This window comes from Camelus bactrianus, chromosome 3 (genome assembly GCF_048773025.1).
Source record: "Camelus bactrianus isolate YW-2024 breed Bactrian camel chromosome 3, ASM4877302v1, whole genome shotgun sequence".
Taxonomy (NCBI): Eukaryota; Metazoa; Chordata; class Mammalia; order Artiodactyla; family Camelidae; genus Camelus; species Camelus bactrianus.
In genome coordinates, this window is record NC_133541.1 from 30231547 (window position 1) to 30259483 (window position 27937).

At 35.7% G+C, this 27937-nt stretch overlaps 1 protein-coding gene and 1 non-coding gene across 4 annotated transcripts; one reads left to right on the plus strand and one right to left on the minus strand.

Annotated features, from left to right (window-relative positions):
• Window positions 1-1069: 1069 nt before the first annotated feature.
• Window positions 1070-27897, minus strand: PRKAA1 (protein kinase AMP-activated catalytic subunit alpha 1). 3 transcript variants are annotated; one of them, XM_074357485.1, is made up of 9 exons: window positions 27769-27897; window positions 18041-18182; window positions 16264-16357; window positions 12841-12985; window positions 11397-11484; window positions 9246-9470; window positions 6933-7419; window positions 6694-6820; window positions 1070-3991 (listed from the first exon to the last, which is right to left on the minus strand). In XM_074357485.1, exons 1-9 carry the CDS (start codon window positions 27893-27895, stop codon window positions 3747-3749), a joined length of 1680 nt encoding a protein of 559 aa, XP_074213586.1. In that variant the 5' UTR covers window positions 27896-27897; the 3' UTR covers window positions 1070-3746. The 3 variants fall into 3 exon arrangements, with proteins under 3 accessions (XP_074213586.1, XP_074213595.1, XP_074213605.1); XM_074357494.1 differs by lacking the exons at window positions 16264-16357; window positions 27769-27897 and having other exon boundaries at window positions 18041-18179; XM_074357504.1 differs by lacking the exons at window positions 12841-12985; window positions 16264-16357; window positions 18041-18182; window positions 27769-27897 and adding an exon at window positions 12464-12741.
• Window positions 5173-5245, plus strand: TRNAA-UGC (transfer RNA alanine (anticodon UGC)). The gene has a single exon. It is a non-coding gene; the product is annotated as a tRNA-Ala (tRNA).
• Window positions 27898-27937: the final 40 nt, after the last annotated feature.

Sequence of the window (27937 nt, forward strand, 5' to 3'; positions counted from 1 at the left end):
TTTCGTTCAGTCAAGGTAAATGATTTTACCCAGAGTAAATAAGTTCCCTAAAAGAACCACCTATGTGCTGTTCATAACACTCTTATTTTTGTTTTTCTTTTTGGTGGGGGGGGGGGACTAGGTTTCTTTATGAATTTTTAAATTAATTTCTTATTTTTTAGTGGAGGTACTGGTGACTGAACTCAGGACATTGTGCGTGCTAAGCATGCACTCTACTGCTGAGCTGCATCTTCACCCATAACACTCTTTGGTACTGTTTCCTTTTGTTACAATTATAAAGCTACTTTAAAGATTCAGAATGGCTGACAATTTAACACAAACCCTGCCAACAGTGCCCCCTGGGATGTAAGATTTCTTAGCAGCCAAAGATAACTTGCTTTAACTTTTGTTGAATACAACTTAATATTTTATTCAGGTGGTTAAATTTTAGAGGAAACAAAAACTCACTAATTTAGATGAGACAAAAGTCACAATATTCAAGAGCTAAAATTTGGTCAAGCACTATATTTTACATTTAGGCACATTGTTTAAAAGGTGCACAGATAGTCGGCCTTTTTTTTTTTTTTTCAATTTAGTTTTCCCAGAAGTTAAAACAGTTAAGCACATTATAAACCTATGAAAAATGGTGTTTTTCTTTATTATCCATTTTCCAAATCAAAGTATTTGAAATTGTATTGTTTAATATACTCTGGTCAAAACATACATGAACATGTCTAAGAAATATTGTACCACAAAGACTGATTTCTACTCTACTACCAACTTACGGTTACGTTGTATGTGGACTTTCACTCATCTGGTCAAGAGAACTCACAATGAAAATACGATTTCTATTGTAGATGGGAGCGATGGAAGGAGTCAAGAGGGAAAGATTTAAACACATTTTTTCCCCTTTCATCTTAAAGGTGCATGGAGTTCTACATCCACCCACAGTCCACCAATCATTAACTTACTGTGAATGGTATTTCTGCAAGGTCAAAAAGGGTGGAGGGGTTGGGTGAGAGGGCTGGACTTTATATAAAATCACTTAAAACTCTGAAAAACTACAAAACCATCCCAAGAGAAAATATAATCAAAGTAAAAGCAATGGAGTTTATTTCAGTGAAATTATTTTAAATTAGCTATGATATATTAAGCTCCCATATTCCCCAACCTGGTAGAAAAGTTCCTCTCAGCGAGAAGTCATTTATCTAAATGGCAAAACTTTTACATATCAGTAAAATCTGTTATATTTAAAACTATGTATACAGTACATTTCTGGCAGAAACCTTATACATCTTTCAGTTGTCAAGACAAAGTAAAAATATGGTTGCATAAAATCACAAAAAAATATAAATTGCTGAAAACATAATAAAAAAAGATTAAAAATCATTTGCAATGACTCCCTTACATTTTCAATTAGTAAGAATTTGCTAACAATAAATTTGTGAAAATTCTGATGCAACCTTGACATACTCATCCAAAAGTTGTCATTTCAAATATCCCACCTTAAAAAAGAATTTACTGCAATAGACTGTGCATTTATACTATTTGTACAAGTGCAATATTTAAATATCTTCAAAATAAAACTCAGTAACTAAAAGGAATCACAATAACTTAAAAAAGAAGCAAAGTTTACAAAATTAACAATTTTTAGAAGATCCTATTTAACTGGTTCCTCTTTTTGTTTCTCACGTCCCATAGCAGGTTATGAAGACATTATAACAATGTCTTAGTTCTATATACAAATCTGTAGCTTTAAAAATACAGTCTTCTGTTCTTAACATTAGGAACATAATGCTGCATTTAGAGAGCCTACACGAAGTCAACATCCCCAAAACAGAGAGCCAATACAAGTTATAAATACAATTGGAACTTATATTTAAATAGAACTCCTATAATTGTATTCAGCTTTCAGATTCTAAGTTGAATAGAACAAACCCTGGACAAAGGAAGCAAGATTTTTCTTTTGAATTCAGTGCATGTTTCTAAGGGTGCTGGAGCCAAATCTTCAACGACAGTAACTATGCAAGCTGTCATGACATTTGAGTACATTATTTATCGTCTGTTTACATAGGTGCTCACTGTATTTGCCAAAAACAATCCTATAATACAAAGAGTCTTAAAATAGAAAACAAAGATGGTTCTGTTGCAATGGAAAAGTAATTAATACCAAAAAAAATTTCTTGAAGTGAAAATAGTATAAGGCAATTATGAGTGATACAGTATTTTATTTTTTATCAGCATTCCCATGATACAAATTTTATCTGAGGTGACTCTAAATCTTCTCTTACACCTACTATGCAATGCATTATACTAAGAGCAAGAAAAACAAAACACAAATCAGAGCTCTTAGGAAGATTAAGCGTCTTTAGGAAGTTCCCATAATGCTGCCTTTTAAAAAGTAATTAAAATCCAAAATAAATGTCACCATTTAGAAGAACTGATTTGTTCCATATTTTATCAAAATAATAATAATGTAATATCTGACTAAGGAGACATAACTAAATGTAATGTGTAAACTTTAACTGGATCCTGGTTTTAAATAAATTTGGAGGACAATGGGGGGAAATCTAAATATGCATGATTAGATAGCATTAGGGAAATATTAATTTTGTAATGGTATTATGATTTTTTTAGGAGAACATCATTATTTTTTAGAAGATGTTTAAAGTGTTGAGAGGTGATGAGTGTATCTGCAATGTTCAAATGGTTCAGGGGAAAAAAGCATATAAACACACACATATATATATGTGAAACTGTACCTACATACAGATACAGACAGAGATAAAGCAAATATGGCAAAATGTTAATGAGTGTTGAATCTAAGTGGTAGATACAGATGTGATCACCTTACAGCCTTTTAATTGTTCTTTTAAAAATGTCCATAATAAATTTGGAGATAAAGCCGTATCAGAGCATTTAAACAGTTTGTAAAAGATGTTTTATGCACTGAATCAATTTAAAAGATACATGATTGAATGACTAGAAATTTTTGCATACATTCAACACTGACTGACATGATGAGCAGAGGAATTTGTGATATTGGCAAAAACAAGATTATTTACAGTATATCCAACTCAGCTCTTGTGACAAAGAGTAATTTATGTATAGAATATAGTGGGACAAATTGTAAAATTAAACTTAGTGCCTAGAGTATCTGAATATGTAAGTTCTGTGTTTTTGGACTTACCAAACTAAAGAAAAAAATTTAACCATGTCCAATATCTTTAATGTGACTTGCCATATACTACAGAATATTAAGGAGGGGATATGGAAAAATTATTCAGACTGTCCCTACTGTTGAAGATGTTTGCTATTCAAGAAGGAGCCCAGAAAACAAAATCACCTATAAAGGTCTCTGGGGATTCTAGGCAAATATTTACTGAATAAATGTATGAAGCAAATATATAACACATCAATATGTAATAACACATGAAGGCCTTTGTGGTAAATTAATATTCAACAAAGCCCTGTATACACTAAATATAAAACAGCCAAAAATCAAGTGAGCCTGAGAGCCCTATAATTCATTGTGTATATTATATTATGCTATATACCTACTGAACAATGAACAACAAAATTATCTTAATTCACTTTTGCACATTATGCTTTTAACTATTAATCATGTTCCAATCCCTGTGCAAACTGCATTCCAAAAGGCCAATCTTCGGTTATAATTATGTATAACTTGATTATAAATGGAAGCATTTGGCTATGACTTATTATGCATGCTTATTGCTATCAAAGAAATAAGAAAAGTTTTAGGTTTACTGTGCAAGAATTTTAATTAGATTCGCACACATCTCAAAAAATTCTATTGTGTGACTTCCAGGTCTTGGAGTTAAGTCAACAGGAGAAGAGTCAAGTGAGGTGACAGATGAGGTAAGAGAAGCTTCTGAGGATTTTCCTTGAGCCTCAGCATCTGAGTCATTCCTTTGGCAAGCTCGATAGTTGCTAACTGAGCCCGATCTCTGTGGCGTAGCAGTCCCTGATTTGGCTTCAGTAATTTCATCTGGGTAAAAAATATTTCAACTTATTACAATCCATGAGACCCTCCCCAAAATTTTAAAGGTATTTAATTTGCTTCTTTAAGTGAGATCACTGCCAGCTATCAAGAGCATGTTTATTTCAAATACCCTACAAAATAGAGACAATGAGTCTGGATTAAGCCACTTGCCTTTTTTACACACAGCAATGTATTCCCCTGATGTAATTTTACATATGTAAGACTGGGTGCATATGTAGCTACTCATCAGTCTTGCAATCAAGATTAAGAGCCCAATAAACTAATAATAAGGCTTGATAAATATTCCCCAACAATCATAGTCAATCTTTCTATATTAAAATCATAAGTGAACTTAAAATTTGGAAGGAATCTTAGAAATCATCTCATCCAAATTTTCATTTTATTGATAAGAAAACATAAACCCCCAAAAGTTAAGTGACTTGCCATAGGTAATGAACAGACTGGTAAATCCAGAACCCAAGTCTCCTAACTCTCATCTCAGTGCTTTTCATTCTGCCACCTTCTCTTCATATTTGATTTAGGGTCTTATAAAAAAAAATTCCAGTGAACAAAAATCAAAGAAAAACTAAATTTGGCAAAACAATACAAAAACGGAAAATGGTCATTCAGTCGGTAAATTCAGGTACTAATAACCTAAGGTTACAAATTTAGTCCAAATATAGTGAAAAAGCTAAAACCTGTCCCATATCTCAGACTGCATGAGGATGTGTTAGTAGAAAAATATCATCTGGACATAAAGATAAGCAGACAAATGAGTTTGTCCACCACATCAGAGCTCAAACCTGTGTCTTTCTGATACTATGTAGGTATGATCTTTTGAGTTTATAAAGAACACAAAAAATTCATAGGTAAATTCATCTTAATAATTCCATACAATCTTAGATGAACGAAAGTGGCAACATATATTAGTTTAATTGATTTGGCCAATGATGAATTGTCATAAACTTATACTTAATTAAAGGCTCTATTTGTGAGACAGCATTTATAGATATATACATACACACACACACACACACACACACACACACACACACACAGCTGTACCCTTTTATAATGCTGGGGTAGAGAAAAAGAATACATATTTACTTGAACTATGAGTCAAGTGTTCCATCAGTCTTTTTAATAGACAAGTTAAATTAGGTTTAAGAGTGTATATGTGGGGGGGGGGAGGGTATAGCTCAGTGGTAGAGCACATGCTTTGCATGCACGAGGTCCTGGGTTCAATCCCCAGTACCTCCATTTAAATAACTAACTAACTAAATAAATAAATACCTAATTACCTCCCCCAAAAAAAATTTTTTTTAAAAATGTATATGTGTGGGAAATCTGAATTAACGTAAATTTTAAACCATGGTATGATCTTGCACCATTTGCTAGAAGTCTGCTAGTCTATTCATATATACCTTGGCGTATAAGATATATTTCCCATTTAACATAAAAGTAACAACAACAACAAAAAAAACTTCTGCTTTCTGCAATTAATTAATTACCTCAACTTAACCAATCTGAATAGTTGAGAAGGAGATATTCTGGCAAACTACACATAATGGTAATCAGAGATGTATACTCTAAGTATAGATTTTCATTTTCAAACTACTAAAACAGTAAAACAATATAATGTTTCTTTAATAAAACTCAAGAAGATAGTTTAAAGCCTTATAGTGTAGAAGGATTAATATTTTGACAACCAATTAAAATATCTAACTTTAAAATTTTTAAATATTTCAGTGATCTGATCATCAGGTTGTCTATGACTATTTATGACTGCAGGGAAATAGAAATGTATAGCAGTTTAGGTTTAAGGTTAACAATGTCATTTTAGCTAACTATGATGGTCATCTGGGACATAAAATGCTCTAGTCCCAGGAGTCTTTACACAGTGCATTCCACATAAAAATGATCTATTACTTAAGAACACTTTATTGAAAGGTAAATGAAATTGGAATCATGTAACTCTCACAAAATTAGTATCAGAAGGAAGGAAAAGGCTGCTTCAGAGGGGAAAAATAACCAGAAGAACCATAAGTTCCTAACTGTACAAAACATTTCTCTCCCAGCCCTTGCAAGAAACCTTACTCAGCAAATAATTCTTTGTCCTATAAATCAAATCTATTTATAGTGCTTTGTATTCAACTCTAAAAGCTAATAACTATTCTTTAATTCTTGATGAGGGACGGTAATTAGGTTATTTATTTATTCATTCTTAAAGGAGGTACTAGGGATTGAACCCAGGACCTCATGCATACTGAGCATGTGCTCTACCACTTGAGCTATACCCTCCCCCTTGTTCTCTAATTCTTAAATGAATTTTACTAGATATCAGATTTTTTAAGTTTAGTAATAAAAACTAACAGAAAAGTCAACATTTATTTCTAAATAAAACATTTCATCTTACCAAAATGAACTATACTGAACAACAAAAATGTAGCAGAAACTATCACTTTAGGATCAGACTGATCAGGCTTTAAGGATTTTAAAACAAGATAATCTCCAAAGGACAAAACACTATTAACAATATTCACAGATGTTGATAACACAAAGGCACAAAACCTCACATTTTATGTTCTTTTGCTATTGAATTACTAGAACTATTCTAGAAGCTTCAAAAGAAACAAAGATTTACTAAAACGCCAAATTGGGTAACAAGGTCTAATGTGTCATCTATATTGTTTGTGTGATCTACATACCGTCAATACTACGGAAATCCAGTAAGTATGTTCTACTATCCACTTGGTATAACTGTAGGCTCATTTTGGAGTATGTACTTGTCACGGGATTCTTCCTTCGAACACGCAAATAATACGGGTTTACAACCTAGCATATGGTATGAACAAAAACAAAGTCAAAAGCAATCCTTTTTAAAAACATTTTATAGACTACAGGTTTGTCATGTATGCTAATAATCAGAATGCCCTTTCTTTCTTACCTTCCATTCATAATCCAGCTGTTTAATTGCTCTACAAACTTCTGCCATGATATCATTCGGTCGACTTTGACTTCTAATTCCCAAATGCCATTTTGCTTTCCTTACACCTTGGTGTTTGGATTTCTGTGGATTTAATTCATCAAGTGTATGGCGTGCCCTTGGTGTTTCAGCAACCAGGAATGGTACTCTTTCAGGGTGGGGCCGAGTCAAATGGTGATCATCCAGAAAAGAATCAGGCGGGCTTGTTGCCAAGTAAAAATCTTTGGCCTCATTCATTATTCTTCTGTTATCTATTATGAGGTGGTAAGCGACTGCCAAAGGGTCCTGGTGATTTCTGTTATAAAGGCAGCTGAGAACCTCCTCTTCTGAGCATTCAAATTTTTCACACACTTCTTTTAAGGCTTCATCATCAATCATGGTTGAACTATATGATGGATCCTCAGGAAAGAGATATTTTGGAAGGTCCTGTTTAAACCATTCATGTTCCCTGAGAGAAAATGGCAGAGGTCAGAAGGATTTTGAGTGGAGGTGAGACTGAAAGTAACAGTTTGGGGAATTTAGGGTATGAATTCATTTATATTTAGACTTATACTGTATTACCATTTTTTTAAACTGAGATTTTCCTCTTCTGGGTCACATTTCATTGTATATACTGTCTAGAAATGCTACAGCCTTCTTCTGATTGTATGAGGGAGAAAACCCTGCTGTAGCAACCGGAAAAGGAAGTGTCTACACTTTTATTCAAAGCTTTGGAACAAATGGCAATGAGAAACAAATGGCAAAGGCCATCTTACTTCCAGCTAGGAAAGAGAACATAAGTCTGTGGTTTCATTATAATACTCTTTGGATATAATGTTAAGTGAAAAAATAATGCAACAACAAAAATGGCTATTACTGAGTGCTTACTATGTGGCAGATTTTAAGCTAAACCCATCAAAAACATTATCTCACCTCATTTTCAAACAACTCTATGAAAATAATATCCCCTTATGTTAAATGAAGGAACTGAGGATTTCTTAACTTCATATATAAAAGTTTAATAGTAAAAGCTTACAGAAAAAGTCATACATAAAAGGATATTTTTGACCTGAACTACATTAAAAAATAAGCTGAAGCTAAAAACATCAAGTAAGGAAAACACCCAAAAGAACAATAATATTCTTCTGGGTGATGGAATTGTAATTCTCTTTTCTAATGTTTTGGTGTTTTCTAAGTCTTTTTCAATTGCCACATATTTCATTTAAATTGGAAAAAAATACGTAAAACACAAGAAAAAGCATCTCTCACTGAGATATTTTAAAATACAAATTTTAGAGAATGATTCATCCCTCTCCTCTAGTGGTAAAATCATGCCCTGCCATTCATGGTCTCTTTCTTAGCGAGTCTACAGCATGGAGTAAATGAGAAGGAATCAAGCTTTAAGTTCTACTTATGATCTTTCCTTCTTCCTCATTACCCTAATGCTTTCTTCTTTACTACTCCCAGACATACATCTGATTTCTTTGTCTCTTCTCCCTCCATCTCAGAGAAATATGCTTTCTAGCCATTAGAAAACCAAGACAAATTTCCATAAGGAAAAAAGAAGCGGAAATGATGGCAGAAGAAACAAAGTTTGCAGTGATTTTTAAAAATCTTCATCAGAAATGGCTCCCCCAAATTTGAGAAGGGATTTTGTCATCATCACTTTTGCCTTATTTAAACTATTAGGTTGAATCATATGAAACTGGCAACACTGAATTTTTTTTAACCTACAAAACAGCAATTTCATATGAAATTCAATGTGTATTACTGCCCCCCAAAAAGTGTCATTGATTGCATTAAAATTTTCTCATTCTTTAAAATAAAAAGGAAAAAATACAGTAATTCATGAGATCAGAACTCAAATAACAATACACAAATTTACTCCTCAAAGTATTAATCCCCATGAGAATATGTAAAAGTCAAACATGAAGCATACTATTTAAAATCTTAAAGAATCACTACCAAATCTAGTACCCCACCAGGGTCCTTTTTATTTTTCATTAGCTTTTTTTTTAATTTAAAAAGTTATGAAATGTTCATTGTTAGAATTTCAGAACCAATAAAGAAGCCTAAGTAAAACGTTAAAGCCCTCCCACCTACCAATCTTACTCCCCTGAGGCGGCCAGCTTGGTGTGTATTTTTAAATATCATAATAAAATAAACAAATGAGTCTATATACTATCCTTAACATAAAAACAGGATTACATTGTACATACTGTCCTGCAACTTTTTCTTTCACTTAATTTATATCACTCATACTATCAGATCTGATCACCAAGTTGCTTTATGTACCTGATATCTTTGATTGTGGCTCTCTTCATGGGATCCACCTGCAGCATATGTTTCAAAAGGCTAATCACAGAAGGATTTAAATACTGAGGGGTATAAAAGATCCCATCACATATCTTCTTAAAAAGAGTTGGCACATGATCATCATCAAATGGAAGGGTTCCACACAATAAAGCATAGAGAATAACGCCACTACTCCATATATCTACCTCTGGGCCAGCATACAGTCTGTAACAGGAAACAGCAACAGCATTACACAATTGTTAGCAACTCAAGAGTCAACCAATGGTTTCTATAAGTCACCACTGCATACTATACATAAAGATTCTGTACTAATTCTATCATTATCTTTAAAAGCAAAAATTAAGAATTTTTTTAAGGTACAGATTATAGCTAAAATCTTCTTCTCACTATCTTATAAGGGTCATCATGATATCCAACCAATAGGGCCAAACTTTGAACAAACATATCATTACTGAATTTAAAACCACTGTTTTTTTCCTTACAGAGAGATTAAATGATCTTTCATCAACAGAGAATGTTCCTTACTGATGACTCTAAAGCCACTCCCCCCAGTAACCCAAGACCTCATACCAAAGTCAAAAGGATTAGAGGCGGTAGAAGGAAGTCCAGCTAACTGATTCACAGAAGATTTTAAACTCTTATTTGCAATACACTGTAGACTACTGACTTAACTAACTGCAGACTAGTTAGATAACTAAGTCAAAGCCTGGCTTCAGGGAAAGGATTTCTTTCAATTGGTCAAATGAACTGTTGAACTGATCAATAAATACTGTTTTGAAAGTAAAGTTTCCATATTTTAGACCTCACAGAAAGACTTTATCCAAACTGGGAAAATTAGACTCCAGTAATGGTCCATGGCATATATGCATAATTACATTTCTTTTTATTTATTTAATTAACATTGCCCCCAGCATCCAGGTCCTGAATTGTTTTCTTACCAAAATAATTTAGACAACTCATATGAAATAATTTAAACATTATGTTAATATAAAAAAAAAGATGAACCTTGATAAATCTAAAATTAGATATTTCTGCCTTACTCATAGCCATGTCTTAACACAAATATAATTTCTCTGAGCAGTCTAGGCAAGCAAGCTTATGAAAACAGTAAAAAAAAATACTACTATATTTCTGCATTATGAATTAATCAGGATGTAAAGCATTCAAACAAAGAAACATGGTTTGAATGAAAAGTTATTAAAAGTTAATTATAAAAAACTAGTAAACAAACTTTAGCCTCTCTGTTTTCAATTTCAGTGGTATGGTGAAGAACAATTACTCTTGAAAAAAATTAAATTTTCCTGTCATCTAAACTATTAAAAAAGCTGCCCTGTCCAAAGATCCTCATGTTCTCAATGCTGGTGGTTAGTAAATAGAGAGATTAAAATTATTATAATATTTCAGTCTCTAGAAGATTCAGAGAATGAAAATTCAAAATAAATGATATCTGAAGATTTTATCAGTACTTCAGTCCAGTTCCCCAAGACCCCCTATCATAAAAGCTAAAGCTACTACAAAATTCCATCTATTGGAAAAATTAAAGGGGGGAGGGTATAGCTCAAGTGGTAGAGCATATGCTTAGCATGCTCAAGGTCCTGGGTTCAATCCCCAGTACCCCTTCCAAAATTAAATAAACAATAAAACCTAATTACCTCCCCCCTGACAAAAATAATAATATAATAATAATTTTAAAATAATACAATAATAAATTTTTAAAAACTAAAAAAAATTAAAGCTACACATTACATTTTAATTTTTCATCTAAGTAAATAGTAAACCATTTCTAACCACTAGATAATTCTGTATTATTCAAGTTTTTAATGTCTTGCTTATCTTTAAGACTCAGTAATTTTAAACCTTCAGTTTCTTTCACTGGGGAAAAAAATGAAAGTACTCTCATCTAACAAATATAATGTTGACTTGCAAACCAACATTCTCCCCTATAAATGGAGTCCTTAATCCTTATTCACTTATGTTTTATTCTTAAAACAGAATACTTTCTGGATAAGAAAAGAATAAGCCTTAAATTTCTTTCCTTTCATTAGAATTGAATATGATACTATAGACTAACAAAATGTAGGAGAAAAAGACAATTACAAATATACTGGTGAGGGAAAGGTCAAATACTACCTTCCTGAAATTACTTCCGGTGCCGCATAGTTGGGTGAGCCACAACTTGTTCTTAAAAATTCACCATCTGACATCATGTTTGAAAGACCTGAAAATGCACAAAATCCACTACTCAAGATTTCCCAAGGACAAAAATACAAACAAAACTCCATTAAAAAATAAAACTGAGTTTGTGTTAACATGATAAACCATCATTTTGTTCTTTGCTTCAACAGAGTCCTATAGTCTTCACTGTTCAAAAATCTTTTATTTCTGGAAAACAGTTGTAATCTGTTTCAACTTTTAAATTTAGTGCATTGTTGGAGTGTAATGAATACGTACATATATATATATATATATATATATATATTTTTTTTTTTTTTGAGGGAAGAAGTAATTAGGATTACTTATTTGATGGAGGTACTGAGGATTGAACCCAGGATCTTGTGCATGCTAAGTATGTGCTTTACCACTGGGCTATACCCTCCCCCACAGTGAGTACATATTAAGCTACTTGTTATTTTGCTTACTAGAATAAACTTGGCTTGTTAAGTTTTATTAACATAGAATACTAGGGAAAAAAATGGAGGACAGAGGAGTAGCAGAATTAAAATGGAAAGTTTCTATTAACCCTTGTTCTGATTCTTTAAAAAAAAAAAACAATAATTTTGAATATCAAAGTTCCTTCATAATTTTACTCCAAAAAGAACCTCTGCCTCCTCAAAACTGCAATGTATAAAAATAATGACAATTAAAGAATAAGGAAGTCAAATAATTTAGTCAGTTAACAACAACAAAAAAACCCAGTAGCTCAGAGTTATTTGGCATTATTTAGTGAAACTCTATAGGTTAAAAAACATATATACATATACAAAACTAAGGAAAATATAATTCGAAAATATCTCCTCTGATTTTAACTGAAACTAAGCAAAGAGAGTTTTAGAGATTCACTTTTCTCTTAGGTTTAATAATGTCAATAGCAATTTATATAGGAAATAAATTCATTAAATTTTCCTCGAGCTGAAGTTATGCTTTTCTATCATTTAAAATATTTTATTTTTTAAAATAATTTTGTTCATATAATTTACCTTCTGGCTTTCAAAGTATGAATAACTCCATCCCAGTCTCTCTCAGTCTCTCTCCTCTTGCTCCATACTCGATCAAAAGAACACACTGGAAATAGGTTGCTAACTTCTCCTTCATAAATAATAGTCTCTTTTCAAATGATGTCTCTAATGCTGCCAATTTAAATTGTTTACCTAATGTCATAAAATTCAATTTTAAAGACATAAAGCTAAGAAAAGAGTATTCTTTATTTTTATTCCTTCTTGTATGTTCAGACAAATGGTGAAGATATACCACTTTAGGATACTCAGTCTATTATATAAAAGTAAAAGTTATCTGAAGAATGCTACTGATGTTTATTAAACATAAAGAATATATGAAACTATGAAAATCTCCTTACCAAAATCAGCTATCTTTGCATTCATGTGTGCATCAAGCAGGACATTTTCAGGTTTCAAATCTCTGTGCACCACCATGTGCCTGTGACAGTAATCCACACCAGAAAGGATTTGTTGGAACAGACGTCGACTTTCTTTTTCATCCAGCTAAGAAAAGTAGAGAGGCATCTGAAAAGTGTGTCTTTCAAAAGAAATGATTCTACCTATAATTCTCCAACCTATATAACTGTGAAAATGCATGAAACCTTCCAAACGAACCTCACTCACGAGATACTTTTGAACTGGGGAGAAGATATAGGCAATGCAAAATGGAAATGCTAGGAGGACCTTACAGCTCAAACCAGTAACTCAGCTTCCTAATATCATCACTCTCTTGACTATACTCTAACAGCTTGCTTTCATCTAACTCTCATGTGCTATTTCAAATAATTTCAATTTCTACTTAAAACTAGACATGTTTTCTCCTATAAACTGGAAATGTTTAATCCTTGATTCCTTAAACAAATATTTATTGAACACCTTTGATGTGCCATGCACTGTTTTAGACACTCATGATCTAGCAATGAATAAAACAAAGGCCCTAATCTAAAGAAAATATATAATAAACAAATAAATATAAGTAGTGCTAGTGTTTTGAAGAAAAATAAAGCAGGATAAGGGTACAGAGAGTTATGCTGAAGCGGGGAATACGGTTTTGGACTATATGAGGAAGCAACATTTAAGCATTGTTAATGAATTAGCAAGCAACCATGTTATCATATATCCTGAAATAAAAGACGTTTTAATTTAATGAAAGAAAAGCCTTAATTCGTTCACTTTATAAAATATAACAGCATTTATCTTTGCTTACTGAAAAGATTTTATCTTATGCTGTAATTGTATTTTTAAAATATTCTTTAAAAGTTTCTCTTTCCATTTATCCATACTTTATTTTATATTTTTTCCATAAGTAAAAACCATTATTTGGATATACCTGCTCCCAAGAAGTCATATTTAATAAAGGAGCTATTACTCCTCTAGGCAAAGGACTCTAAACTTGCAGTTCTCTAACAGAGGTCACAAATTAGGGTTCTAAAATCAGACTCTCCAACCTTAAATGGCATGGATAATCTGGAAGATAAACCAGTCATTTCTTTTGAAAGCAAAACTAAAACTATCAAAATACCAAGAGATACCCTCCCTCTAGAAAAAATAATACATTAGCAATCTAACACCTTTATTTCTAGAAGAAATGTAGGTTCATTTTTTAATACAACTTTATATTAAACATAGTAAATGAAAAAAAGAATGTGTTCTAAATGTGAAAGTGAAAAACATTTGATTATACAAAATACAAGAGGTAAAGTAACTAGACAGGCTACAAAAAATGAAAATTATATTAATAATAAGTACAGTACAAAGGATCAAAAAGGGGAAGTCTACAAAGAAAGATTAGAAAAGTCAAAGCATATTTTCCTTTAAACATGGCAGATGGAATCTTTTGTCCCCACTCCTTCAAGTATCACTAAAATGACAGCATGTAAAGACAAAAGAGCAAGAGAAGAGAGAACAGAAATCAAGGAGTCACTAAGCTGGAGAGTAGATGAACATTGATGAGACTTGGCAAACCACAGAAAGCTGAAACCTAAGCCTGTAGGGGTGGAAACCAGCAGTAAAACTCGTCCACACAGACTCCTGGAAGGGCTTAGATATGGGAAGTGCTGGGAACTTCTGAAGGTAGAAGTGAGAAGTGGGCTGAAAACAGGACAAGTGGTTGAAAAGGAAGTTTTAAGCTCACCCTTATTGGGGAGTAAGACCCATGATTTACTCTTTAGTAAGGCTGAACCAGCTCTGTTCTCAAGGACACCAAAGTAGGAACGAGGCACCAGAAGGAAAATGTGGGGATTAAGTGAAAGTCAACATACTAACCAGTGAGGTTTGTGGGCCTTTCCCCCATTTAGTTCCCAGAGTGCTGGCACCTAAGCTAATACCCTCAAGGAAACTGCAGGTTTCTTCTGGAGCAACTATCTGATCCAAGGAAAAATACCTGTAATTACTGATATTTGGTGTTCCCTAATAAAACGGACAGGTCCCTGCCTATGCGACCTATGGGAAGGCCCACCAATCCGTAAGTTCCATCCATGTGAGCCTGGCATTTAGTATCTCTCAAATGAGTGGACAACCCAGAATCACCAGACAGCTGAGCAAGAGCCATGCACAAAAGACAGAGACCAATAAAATGAACAGAAAAAACAGGGAGCAGGGAGCACGGAAGGTACAGAAGCAATGAAGGAAACAGAAGAAAACGTTTTTTAAAAAACGAACTGTCATCCTCAGATAAGTTTGTTATCTCCATGGAACAAAATAATAAGCTATTTTAAAGACAATTTCAGAAAGCAAGAAAAAAGACCTTTGAATAGAAAATGAAAGCTGCAATTTTAATATGCAACAGGCAAAACTGAAGAAAACTCCCATCATGTAAAGTAAAATGATCAAGACATGAAAAACAGAAGGAAAAAGATACGAAAGCAAGATACCAATTCAACCTGTGCCTGCTCTCATTTTTTTAGACAGAACACTGGGGCAGGGAAGAGGGTGGGGAGGATGTGGGGAGTGAAAACACAAGGAATACCTGACACTGAGATGAACCACACGAAGAAATGGTAAAATCAAAAGTAACTTGGTTAATGATTTTGATTTTGATGAAAGGAAACAGATATGCTATACAGGACAAATGAATGTATGATATAAAGAACTATAGATTGGGAGGGAAAAAAACTGGCTTCTCAGTGCTCAACACAGCTCTTCCAGAAAGAGGTGTGCATACCATGTACTCTGGGTGTTCAGAAAAGGACGGGCGAGGGGCAGTGTTCAGTTTTTGTATCTGTAACTTAAGATACTATTCAAAATGTCTTCTGAAGTTCCTTCCAACTCTAAATTCTTTAAGTCTAATTCCTACCTCCTTCATGGTGCCTGTTCTTACCATTCCAGGTACATCAGATTTCTGAAACCGAAAAATGAATGCAATTTAAATGTGGCTAGGGTTGACTAGCAAGGCCTAGATCTTTAAGTATTTAAGAATATATTTCTTAAGGATTAAATATATACTTTCAGATATATATTAAAAGTATCTGTATGCTCCAGAAGTTAAGTCTGAAGATCATGAGTTCTGGGGTCTCAGTCCAATTCTGTCACTAGTAAATCATGTGACCTTGAGCAAATATATCAACTATGAGTCTCAGTTTCCTTATCTGTGTAAGTAGGCTAAGGAGATAATCTTTAGGATCCTTCCTTGCTCTAAGTAGTCTGTATTTCTAGGCAAATATATGACTAAGGGAACTGGTTGTTAAATAGACCTCTTAACAAAACTGCCTTCTGATATTCTGATACTAGAAAGTGATAAGGGGAATTACAAATATACACAGGATTAAATCAGAACTGCTTACCCTTCCATTTTTACAGATATAATCAAATAGCTCTCCTCCTGAGACATATTCCATCACCATGAAAATATCAGATGGTGTACTGATGACCTGGTACCTGGTAAGAGAAAACATTATCTACCAGTATTAAAACATGTATATTCATTCATTCAATAAATATTTACCAAGCGCCTAAAATATACCAGGCACTGTGCTAGGAGCTGGGAAAATTACAGGGAACGAAACAGATTCTTTGCTCTCATAGAGTTCATGTTCCAGGAGCCAGGAAACAGACACTAAATAAAAAAGCAGTATCTCAGGTGGTGGAACATGCTATGAAGAGAAACAAAGCAAACTATTGGGAATCTTTAATACAGGGTGTTCAAGGAAGGCCTCTCTGATTAAGTAGCACTTAAGCAGAGCCTGATGGAAATAAGGGAGCAAACTATGCCATTTTCTAGGAAAAAGGTCAACCAGGCAGAGGGAACAGCAAGTGCAAAGGCCCCCCAGGTGGAAGCCTGCCTGGCCTGTCTGAGCAATGGTAAGAAGGCTAAAGCAGAGTGAGCAGGGAGAGAGAAACAGGACATGGAGTCAAAAAGGTAACGAGATCAGAGGACATAGAACCTGACAAAGCCATGATGAGGTTTTGGCTTTTACTCTATGGGAGAAAGAAAGCTATTGAAGGTTTTACGCAAAGTAGTCATGCGATCTGGCCGATTAAAAGGGTGACTTTGATTTACAGCAGCAGTGTGAAGAACTGACCGTGGGCAATGCGGTGGGAGCAGGGGGCTAATGCAGCAGTCCATGAGAGAGATGAAGGGGGCTCACGCTGGGCTGATGACAATGAAGGAACTGAGAAACACTCAGATCCTAGATACATTTTTAAAGGAAGAGATGGAATGGAGGGTAGGGAGTGAGAGAAATAGGAAAGTTAAGGACAGTTCGCCGTGAGGAACTGGATGTTAACTGAGAAGGTGAAGACTGGAAGACGAGGCGTGGGAGGTTAATAAAGAGTTCAGTTCTGGCCATGTCAAGTTTCACACGCCTCGTACACATCCAAATGGAGATGTGAAATAGACAGTGGGCATATGAGTCTGGAGTTCCATGAAGAGGTTTCAAAAGCAGGAGATGTATATTTAAGGGTCATCAGCATAAAGATGGTATTTAAAACCATGGCACCTCAACAAATGAGAAGAGGTGAGAGTTGAAACAAAGGTGAGAGTTTGAATCAGCCAGTTCAGTACAGAAACCTAACTGGTTTAAATTTATGCCTGCATAATAAAGCTGAGCAGTAAATAAGTTATCTGTAGACCCTACAATTGGCAACTGTGAAACAACAGTACTATTATGGCCTTTTGAAAGGTTGGATTTCTGAAATTCTATTATTTGTGATTTGTTTTATCAGATATAAGCAGTGTAGAAGGGATCCCTTTCTATTGCGTTGTCTCTAGTGAGGCTAACTGACATCATGTGGAAACTGGGAGGTCAAGAGTTGTTACCACCAAATCATTGTTGGTTCTACAGCAACAGGGGCACTGAAAGTTACCTATTGGAAGGGCATCAATCCAGAAGGTAAGAGAGAATGCGAAAGAATGACAGCTGATAAGCACAAGGGCAAAACATGAATACAGGCTTAAGCGACCATGAATGGGGTTAGAGAAATACAAGAACAGGAAGAAATTTTAAAACCCTCAGGAGCTGACTAAGAAATGTCACTCATCTGTCTCACTTGTTAGATTAAGCACGTGAACAAAAATGATGAATAAATGATATGACTATATTAAATATAATTGGATCTTACAGTTTAATTATATGAGGATGCCTGAAAAGCTTGAGGTTCTGAATCTCTCTGCGGATTTTTCCTACTACATCAAGGCTTCGAATCTTCTGTCGATTGAGTATCTTCACAGCAACTTTATGCCCAGTCAATTCATGTTTGCCAACTGAAGGAGAAATAATTTTAATAAATTAGTGCCAGGTTTGATTAATAACACTTAGAACTATTCTAAGAGTAGTAGTCTTAGCGTTCTCTGAAAACACTTGAGAAATTCTAAGTTCCTTTCAGTTCTTCCTGATTTACCCCTGAATGTCTGGATGTTTAAGAGTGACTAAATGGGAGAATACATAAGAAACTAGTTAAGAGTGGTTTCCTCCAGAAAGGAAAGCTGGAAGGCTAAGGAAGAGAGAAAGAAAGAGACTTCCTTTTTGGCTCTCTACCTTTTTGTACTTTTAAATGATCTTAATTTACTCTTCATTTTTTAATCTATCACATTTACAAATTGAACTTTTTTCTTTTGGTGGGCAATTCTATGGATTTTAACATATGCAGAAGTTGGTGTAACCACCATTATAATCAGATACAGAATAATTCCATCACATCATTCCAAAAAACTCCCTCATGCTAGACACACTTCTATCCATATTCCCTTGAATCTTTTATATTTTGGTTCATGAGAATGACTATTTTATAGTGATAAAATACAGCGGTTATGAAATAAGAGAGAGCAAGGCAAATTTTAGAACAGAACTGAAACCACTTAGAAAGCAGTAAGTTGCAGCAGAAATGTGACAGAGAATTTTATGGAACACATACCAAAAAATTTGGAAGAAATTAGCAGAATAGGAGGGAAGGTGATAGACAAGGCGCAGAGAATCAAGTAAAATTCAACTCATGAATAGTAAGGAGTAGAGTATCATTCCACCTATAAATAATAGAAGCCCTCCCACCAAAAAATTAAAAAGGCAGAACAGACAGAATGAAATCAATTACCAATCATGGTATAGCTTGACTTTCCTCTAATACTTGAGCATTTCATCAAATTATAAATTAGTTAGAAGTACAGAGGCATAACTTTTCCAGTTTTGAAAAGGTGGAAGAAATCACAAAAGTGTAATTATATAAATATTCAAATAAAAATCAAGACAGTGATGGGGGAAGGAAGGTATTGTGACAGCAACTGTAAAGAGATCATTCAAATTCTCACACATACACACACATACACATTACAACTTAAGTAAACAGGCAGGGTACATGATCAGTTTGGTTTTTAATGGAAAATTAGGATACTAATTCCTTTTCCATGGCTGGGTATACCAACAGAACATCTTAGGGCAATAAAAAGGCAATTCATGTCCTGCAATAGTACTAAGGGTAATATTTCATTTTTTAAAAAATGTGTAGTTCCCCTACTCATAATTTAACTTAGAATTAAGTAGATGAACGATGTGCATAAAAATGTTTATTATAGTGTCTAATGTAAGAAAAATACTGCAGTTAACCTAAATGACCAATTTCAGAGAACAGTTTAATACATTGTCATTCCAACATAAGAGTCTGAGAGGAAGACTATGGGAAATGTTCTCATAAACATGAAAATAGCAAACAAAAATTGTATATGCATTCTACATTTTCCAGCTACACAAAAATATTTACATAAAAATGATAATGTGCTAAAATAGTTATTCTACATTGATCTGTTTTCGAATTTTACTTACTTATTTATATCTTTTCAATTAAAAAAATTTCCAAATGGAAGAAAAAAATAATAGATATTAGCAGATTCACCTCTTCCTGGATTAGGGCTGAGCACCCAATTCCACCTCCACATGAGAAGGAAATCTGTGTACAAAGCAGAGACTTCGCAGTCACACAGACCTGGGCTTTGTTCCCGCATAAAGGTACTTACTAAATGTTTGACGTGGGCAAGTTAAATTACTTCATCCTTCTATTTAAAATAAGAATACAAAATATTCCGTAAGGGTGACACGAAGTAGGGTTTGTAAAGCAATTTCCATTGTGCCCGGCACGGGAAGTGCTGGATAAATAAATGGTGGCTATTACTATTTAGGGTTATTTATTTTCCATTGCTCCCAAATCTGTCCCCTATTCCTATCTAATCAGTCCTGTGTTTTCTAGTTTAATCCTGTATAGCCAGTTTTATCTCAGCTCTTTGATTTGTGCCCTTTATCCACTTAGAGTCAGTAGCATGCCCTTGTCCAGGCACATCAGTACTAAATAAATAAATAAATAACAGCTGTAATTTCTATACATCTAGCTTCCATCCCCATAAACTTCAATCCCACTAACCTGCTCCATCCTCCCCCACCCTGCCAACACCAGATATTTCTAGCTTCCAAAGTTCAACCCATTTCCTGACTTTGGTTAATTTTCAACATAATATTGCTAGACATACATACACATAGCGCCAAGTCCTATACAGTGTTTTCACCTACTACCCAAAAACTGTAAAAACACTTACTCGGTCATAGAAGAGCAGAGGTAAAAACAGGTTCATCTGATTTAAGTTTAAATCAGATTTTTTAAATGATTACTATTTTAAAATTATAAATCTGGTTGATTTATAATATGTAACACAATTAAGTTATACAACTCACTAGTTAATCATAACATAACACTCTGTACCCAAACACCAACCCTGGAAGACCGGTATTATTAGCAACAAGTAACTGAGGCACAGGAAGATGAAATACTGGCCCAAAGTTACGCAGCTAGTGACGGACAAAGCCAAGATATAAACCCAGGTCTGTCTCAAAAACTTGTGCCTTTTCCAAAAATGGTAAGTGAAATGTGATACTTTTAAAGAGATAATCATCAAAAGACTATTACATGGTATAATAATACAAATATAAATATTCTTTTAGTAAAACATAAACAGAAGTTGAACATATCAGAGGAACCCTTAATTTACAGTCTTACGGTGTTGAAAAGAATAGACTGAATCCTCCATTTAGAATAAGAGTTATTATAAAAATTCATTCATTAATATAAGAAATAGTTATTGAGTACCTGGAGCACCTACTATGTGCCAGGCACTGCTACTGTCACTTTATCTTGCATGAGAAAATAAATCCGGTCGACCAAAAACCTGCCTCCTATCAATTTCAATGTTTTAAGACAAGATACCAAGAAGACATTTTATTCATTCTATCAAACCAATTGAAAAGTTACTCAAAAAGTACAACAGATCCTTGAACAACATGGGTTTAAACCATGCGGGTCCACTTACAGGATTTTTTTCAGTAAATAAATATTCAGCCTCCTTATCTCTGGATGCAGAACCTGAGAATATGGGGGGCCAACTAACTATATTATGTCACTTAATATAAAGGACATGAGCAACTGTGGATTTTGGTATCCTCAGGGGCTCCTGGAACTAATCCCCCACAGATACTGAGGGACGACTGCATCATAAGGGAGAAATGAAGTGCATAAAACTAAAAGCATATAAAATATAATGACAAATATAGTGGGTTGAATATTGCCCCCCCCCATTCATGTCCACTAGAACCTCAGAATGTGATCTTATTTGGAAACAGGGTCTTTGCAGATTTAATGAGTTAAGGATCTCAAGATGAAATCATCCTAGATTTAGGGTGGGCTCTGTATCTAATGACTGGTGTCCTTATAAGAAGAGAACACAGGCGCACGCACACAAACACAAACACATACACACACACACACACACACACAGGCAGCCACGTGATGATAGGCAGAGACTGGAGTTTTGCTATGACAAGCCAAGGAACACCAGGAGACACCAGAAGTTGGAAGAGGTAAGAAACAGATTCTCCCCTAAAGCCTTCAGAGGGAACGAGACCCTAGCAACCCCTTGATTTCGGACTTCTCTTCCAGAATTCCAAAACAATTTCTGTTGTTTTAAGCCACCCACTTCATGCAGCCCTAGGAAACTGATTGGGTTTTTTTCTAAAATATGGTACTCACCATTAAAGTTAACAAGTTAACAAAAGTAATTATTTTTTGAAAACAGATTTTCTAAACTGCACTACGCATGTCCAAGAATTCTTAAACAGAACACATGATGACAGGGAACCAAGCAAACGTTCACCTTGTATGAGCACCAGATACTCCCCTGTGCCCTCACACAGTGACACCCATGGGAGTTACTCAGCTGGATAGGACATCTTGCTCCCAGGCTATTACGTTGCAGCTCCTAGGGTTTTCTGCTTTTTGAAGTTGTGTCTCATCCTTCACAGCCTATCAGGAGTCAACTCTTAAAGCCTCCTCTCCAATGATCTAATTTCAGGATTTTAATTTTCTATGGGCTAGAAAAATCATAAAACTAAAATTATTAGAATAGGGCATGCTTTGCATGTATGAGGCCCCAAGTTCTATACCTGCAACTCCACTATAGTTAAACTGCTGAGTAGGCATTCCAACTGACTTCTCACCACTGTTTAATCCTTGGAAGGGATTATAATTTAACAACAACAAAAACATAAATAGTAGAATTATTAGGAAAGATTTTCTAAAGTAGGCTCTACAAAACAATAGACTGGAGACTCTCCGCGGAAGAGTCTCCTCATAATGAAGGAGTCTGAGAAAGGATGTATGTTCCCCTCTTGGAAACTCATTATACATATTAACACAGTAATAGCTCTGAAAAGCCTTACAGTAAAGAAACCTGTTAAATGTTTAACCTGGTATTTCCCAGTCTTAACTGGATACAGGTCTTTCCCTCCATGATTTTAAAATAACGTCCCAACATTGATGACTCTAAATATTTTCTCAAAGTAGACAGTATCTCCTATTATTTTTCTCCCTTTTTCTTCCCAACAGTCTTGCTAAATAAGGCCATAATATGATAACATGTTATGTTTTCCCTACTTATAGGAACAGAGATACTTGCCTTGAATCCAACTGCCGACATACTTCAATATTAGAATTTCAGTAGCATAATACTTTTGAAAATAGTTATCTTCTTATAGCTTAGGAAACACACATTATCACATCCAAGCCTCACAATAAACCTATGATGCAGGTAATATGATGCTCTGAGAGATGATATAACTTGTTGAAGGTGGGACTGGTCTTCTAATTAGAAGAATTCCCAGTCTTTGACCTATCCACTCTACCCCACTGACAATGTGCAGTGGGAGGGGGGAAAAAAGCCTTATTTAGCACAATATCAAAAACCTAACTTTTCTCAAAACTAGGCTAAAGATTCTCCACTGACTAAACTCAGTTGCAGACAAATTAGCTGGTGCTCCATGGTCAATCAATGCAGTAAATGGACTTGGTCAGGAATAATGCATTACTAAGATATCACTCCCCTTTCCAAAGCCTAAAACTGGACTCTTCAGACGGTCACTGTTTTACGGTAATGTTAAGATGTTACTTTTGATTGAAAGGGAAGATGGTTATTTCTGCCATGGAAGACATGAGTCACTCACAGCAAAGGTTACCAGAATTCACGTCTCCCTCACAACAACAGCAACAGATGAGTCAACTAAATATTAGCTAACAACCTGTTACTGCTTTCTAAAGGGAACTCTGTCTGACTGAAGCACACAGTAACAGATGCTCTTCTAATCAGAGGTGAAACAAGATCATACTCTGAAAGGAAGAATTTTAAATACTGACAGATGCCACAAAGATAAAAATACCTACTAAAGATATTCTAATCACCTCACCATTCATTCCTGCTCTAAAATTAAAAACATAAAAACCTCACAGCTAAAAGTATCACAGAAGTAACAATCCTGTAGAAGGATGAATTTTAAAAGCTATTGAAGGAAATTTGAGAAAGGCCCCTTTTCGGAACAAAACATTTCAAGCATCCCAAAAGGCAAACTAAATACGCATGTTCCACCCAACAGCAACTTAAGCAATAAAACGTTTCAGATGCACTGAAGCCCTGTATGACTCCTTCCAGATTCCTTTATCCTCTCTCCCCCTAGGGATTCCCACCATCTTGAAGGTGGTGTTTGTCTTTCCCACATGTATAAATCCATAAATGACATAGTAACAATGTTTTTCATGTTTTCTTTTACAAATTTAATTTTACATATTCTTTTGAATACATAACACCTGACTACACAATTCAAAAATACAAAAGGATATACAGCGACTGTCCCCCTGCTGCCTAGGTCCCCTCCCTTGAACAACTAATGCAACACAGTTTCATGTGTATCTTTAAAGAGACATCGGACACATACATACCAAGTAGTCACATTTAGATATTTTAATTTGCCCCTGAATTTTTATACACAAATGGTAGATATACTATACACTTTGTTCTACTATCCCCTTTTTCCTCTTAAAAATATACCTAGGAAATTGTTCCCTATATTATATAATCTCTTGCTTTTTTTTCCTTCTAAATGTTTGCAAGGTATACCACTGTATGGATAACCATAATTAACTGCTGTCCTACTAGAAAGATTACTTCCAATCTTTTGTATTTGTAAACAGTATGGCAATAAATAACTCATTATTTCATACACCTACTGGATAAATTCCTAGTTGAATTTCTGGGTTAACTTTAATAAACACTGTCACATTCTGTAGAGGTGGTACCAATTTATACTCCCACCAGCAATGTATGAGTGTTTTTGCATGGTTTTAAATTTTATATAAATAACATGACGGTGCATACTCTTCCACTTCTTCTGGTTTTTGTGGCCTAACCTTACAAACTTGAAATTCACCCATGCTGATATATATATATATATATATCTAATTCATATACAGATTTTTTTTTTTACTTAAAGAAGCTTTAAAATAACTCTGTGACCCTTCAGCCAAAGAGAACAGCCACCTATTTACCTGAAGTTGCAGTTTTATATATAAATACTCACCAACTCAATAAATAGATTATACGTATAAACAACTCGTTTGCCAAAGACTACCCACCCCACTAAAGAGGCATCTTCTCTTGGAAAACTAACAAAAACTGCCATTTTAATTTACTGCAATAGTAACATGACTCTGTTCATTCATGCTTTTATAACTGTTCTGTCTGAGAGGAAAGGGGCGTAGACCCCACAAGGGGAGTAGAGACTAACACCTTGAAAACCAGGAGGGGAAAAAAGCTGTCTTGGAAATAATAAGATAATTCAAGCACAATCCCGAACTAACCCTAATTGTCTGTTTAAAGTTTCCACTCAAAATGTTACCATTAAATTACCAGAGGATTTTTTAAAGCCTGTAACAAGAAACAAAATAATCCCTACGAATTTACAGGCCTCTCTGCACCCCTCCCCCAATAAGTTTCCTCTAAGATGGAATATCGTATTGGGAATGTTTCTGCTTATCAGTAGCACATCTTCTACTAGATGCCTTTTCTATGTTTAATTTACCAATGTGTATGACTGATTTTAAAACCTCTATTCCAAAGTATCTCCATTGAAATATATGGCTAATCATATAATTTATAATAATTCTTGTCAAATTCCTGGCTGTGAGTTACCAACAACCACTATAGTAGCTATTTTTGCCTGCTCACTGAGCATCTGTGTCCCTCTTTTTCTCTTCTAATACTCATTTCTGTGTAGGTATCTACCCTGTCCCCCATACTATCCAAGCACTTCAGAAGATGCTCTCCCCCAACACACACACATCCAAGAGTGAGCCATATTCCTCCAAGGGTAATGCCATCTCCCTGCTTACAGGAACACAAACCTAAGTCAGTTAGCACACAGCATCCCTGGCCAGAGGGGCTGAATGAGTCAGTGAGACTGAGGAGTGCTGTGCTGGGGCTTCCTTGCTCTTGACAGAGAACCACATATGTTCTTGGCTAGGGTGAGTTGGATTTTCTTTTATTTGGGGCAAGAAGCAACCCAACTGTTTAACAACTTAGAAGATGCACTGGTTGAGGATTTTGACCATCATCAACTAATGTATTTATGAACAAATATAACCATGACTATGAAACCCATAACCCTTTGACTAATACTGGCCTTCCTATATTTGGAGAGACTGTTGACTTTAACAGTGTGTGGTACTTCAAGAGAGGCACATGTGGAGGAGTGAAGGTTAAGGAACAGCAGTCACTGGAGGGATTCATGTCAGAGCCACATCACAGATCAAATCCGGAAAATGAAAAATGTCCTCTTTCCTATCTGCCATGCCAAAAGCCACCTGGCAGATAAGAAAGCGAGATCTGACTCTGCTCAGATCTATATTAGGAGAATAATGAGCATCCTAATCCAAGCAGAGCTCTGGGAGGGGTGAGGACATCAAGACTGTCATCACTGTTTTGGGGGCATTAATGAGTACCTCTTACAAATACTTGTAAACTGAAAGCAGTTTGTAATTGCTAACAAATAGAGACACATCGCCAAAAATAAATAACTTCAAGGCACAGAAACATCTTACTGGTCTAATACAGACCCACCCTAATGGCTGTTATTACCCTATTCTGGTATTTGTTTCTTACTTTCTTACGTTGTTGGCCTTGCTGATTTTCCTAAGAAGGTTTAGGCAGTTCCTTCTCTGCGGCCTATACAGCAACTTTCTAGTTCTATGACTCAGAAAGGGCAAGAGAAGGAAGGGCTCTCCTCTTCCATCCCTAGATGAAATCAGAAAATGTTTATTTAGCTCTGGAAGAGCAAGGCTCAGTTAATCCACTGTACAGACTTTCACAAACTTTTTTTCTTTCAAGTCAAATATTTAACCAAGAGATTTTATAAGCAAGTCACAGGCTACTATTTATCCAAAGCCAATGCACAGAATATTTTTATCAGTTCCATACTTCCTTCCTCTACATCCCCAATAATAAAGTCAAATATTTTGAAGAAAAAATATTTATGCCTCACAAATTTGCATTAAACTTTTTGTGCCAGAATTGGTGGCTTGGAGAGCAAGTCTGTTATTTCCAGACTACTAACTTGAAACACAAGGGTAAGCGATTCCACATTTTTCTTAAAAAAAAAAAAAAATCAAATTATGTGCACTAGGCTGTTTATTAAAATATAAACTAAATATCATGTGAAAATAAATGCAAACGAACTGCATCAATGAATTAATAAACACTGTCTGGAGGCAAAATCTGCACTACCAACCAGGTTTGGCACTGAGACTGCCAAACTGTTAATTCAGAAACACTGAAGGCACGGAGTCTGCATTCAGACCGTAAAGCATGGATCGCAAATATATATAGGATCAGTTTATATTCATTAACTCCTCCGAAAAAATTAATGATACTTTCTGACGAGATGGCCTTTTTTTTTTTTTTTTTAATTTTGTAAACTATTCCCAAAGCAACCTTACTTCGGCGGAACACATTTCACGCTTGAGAATCAGCCAGGGCAGGTAAGTCCTAAAGAGGACGGAAATGTGGACAATGCCGAGGACCGCCAGGGAAGCGACGGGCTGGCCCTGAGCCAAGGAGCACAGCCGGGGCGAACGGGAGGCCGCCTGCCCTGGGTTCCCGGCGGAGACCCCGCGCCCGCACCCAGCACCCGGAGCGCGGCGCGCAGCCCCAGACTGCCGGGCCTGGGAAAGTTCGCACCTCCGCATCCCCGCCCCTCGCACGGACGAGCCCCTCCGGCCGCGGCGCCGTCCCCATGGCGACCAGTCCCCACCCCACCCCCACCCCGCCTCGGGAGCCGCGCCGCAGCCCCGCGGCGGCCTCGGGCTCCGCTCCCGCCGGAGCCAGGACGGGAGCTGCCGCGGAACGCCGGGGTCGGGGGAGGATGAAGAGGTGCGAAAGGCGGAAGTCGCCCAGAGTCCGGGCGGGGGCCGAGCCTTGCCCCGGAGTTCCTCACCCTTCACTTTCCCGAAGGTCCCGACCCCCAGCGTGTCCCCCAGGATGTAGTGGCCGATCTTCACCCGCCCGTCGTGTTTCTGCTTCTCGGCTGTCGCCATCTTTCTCCAGGAACTGAGTCTGCGCATGGCGCCGCGGGAGGGGGCGGAGGGGGCGGGCAGGGCAGCGCC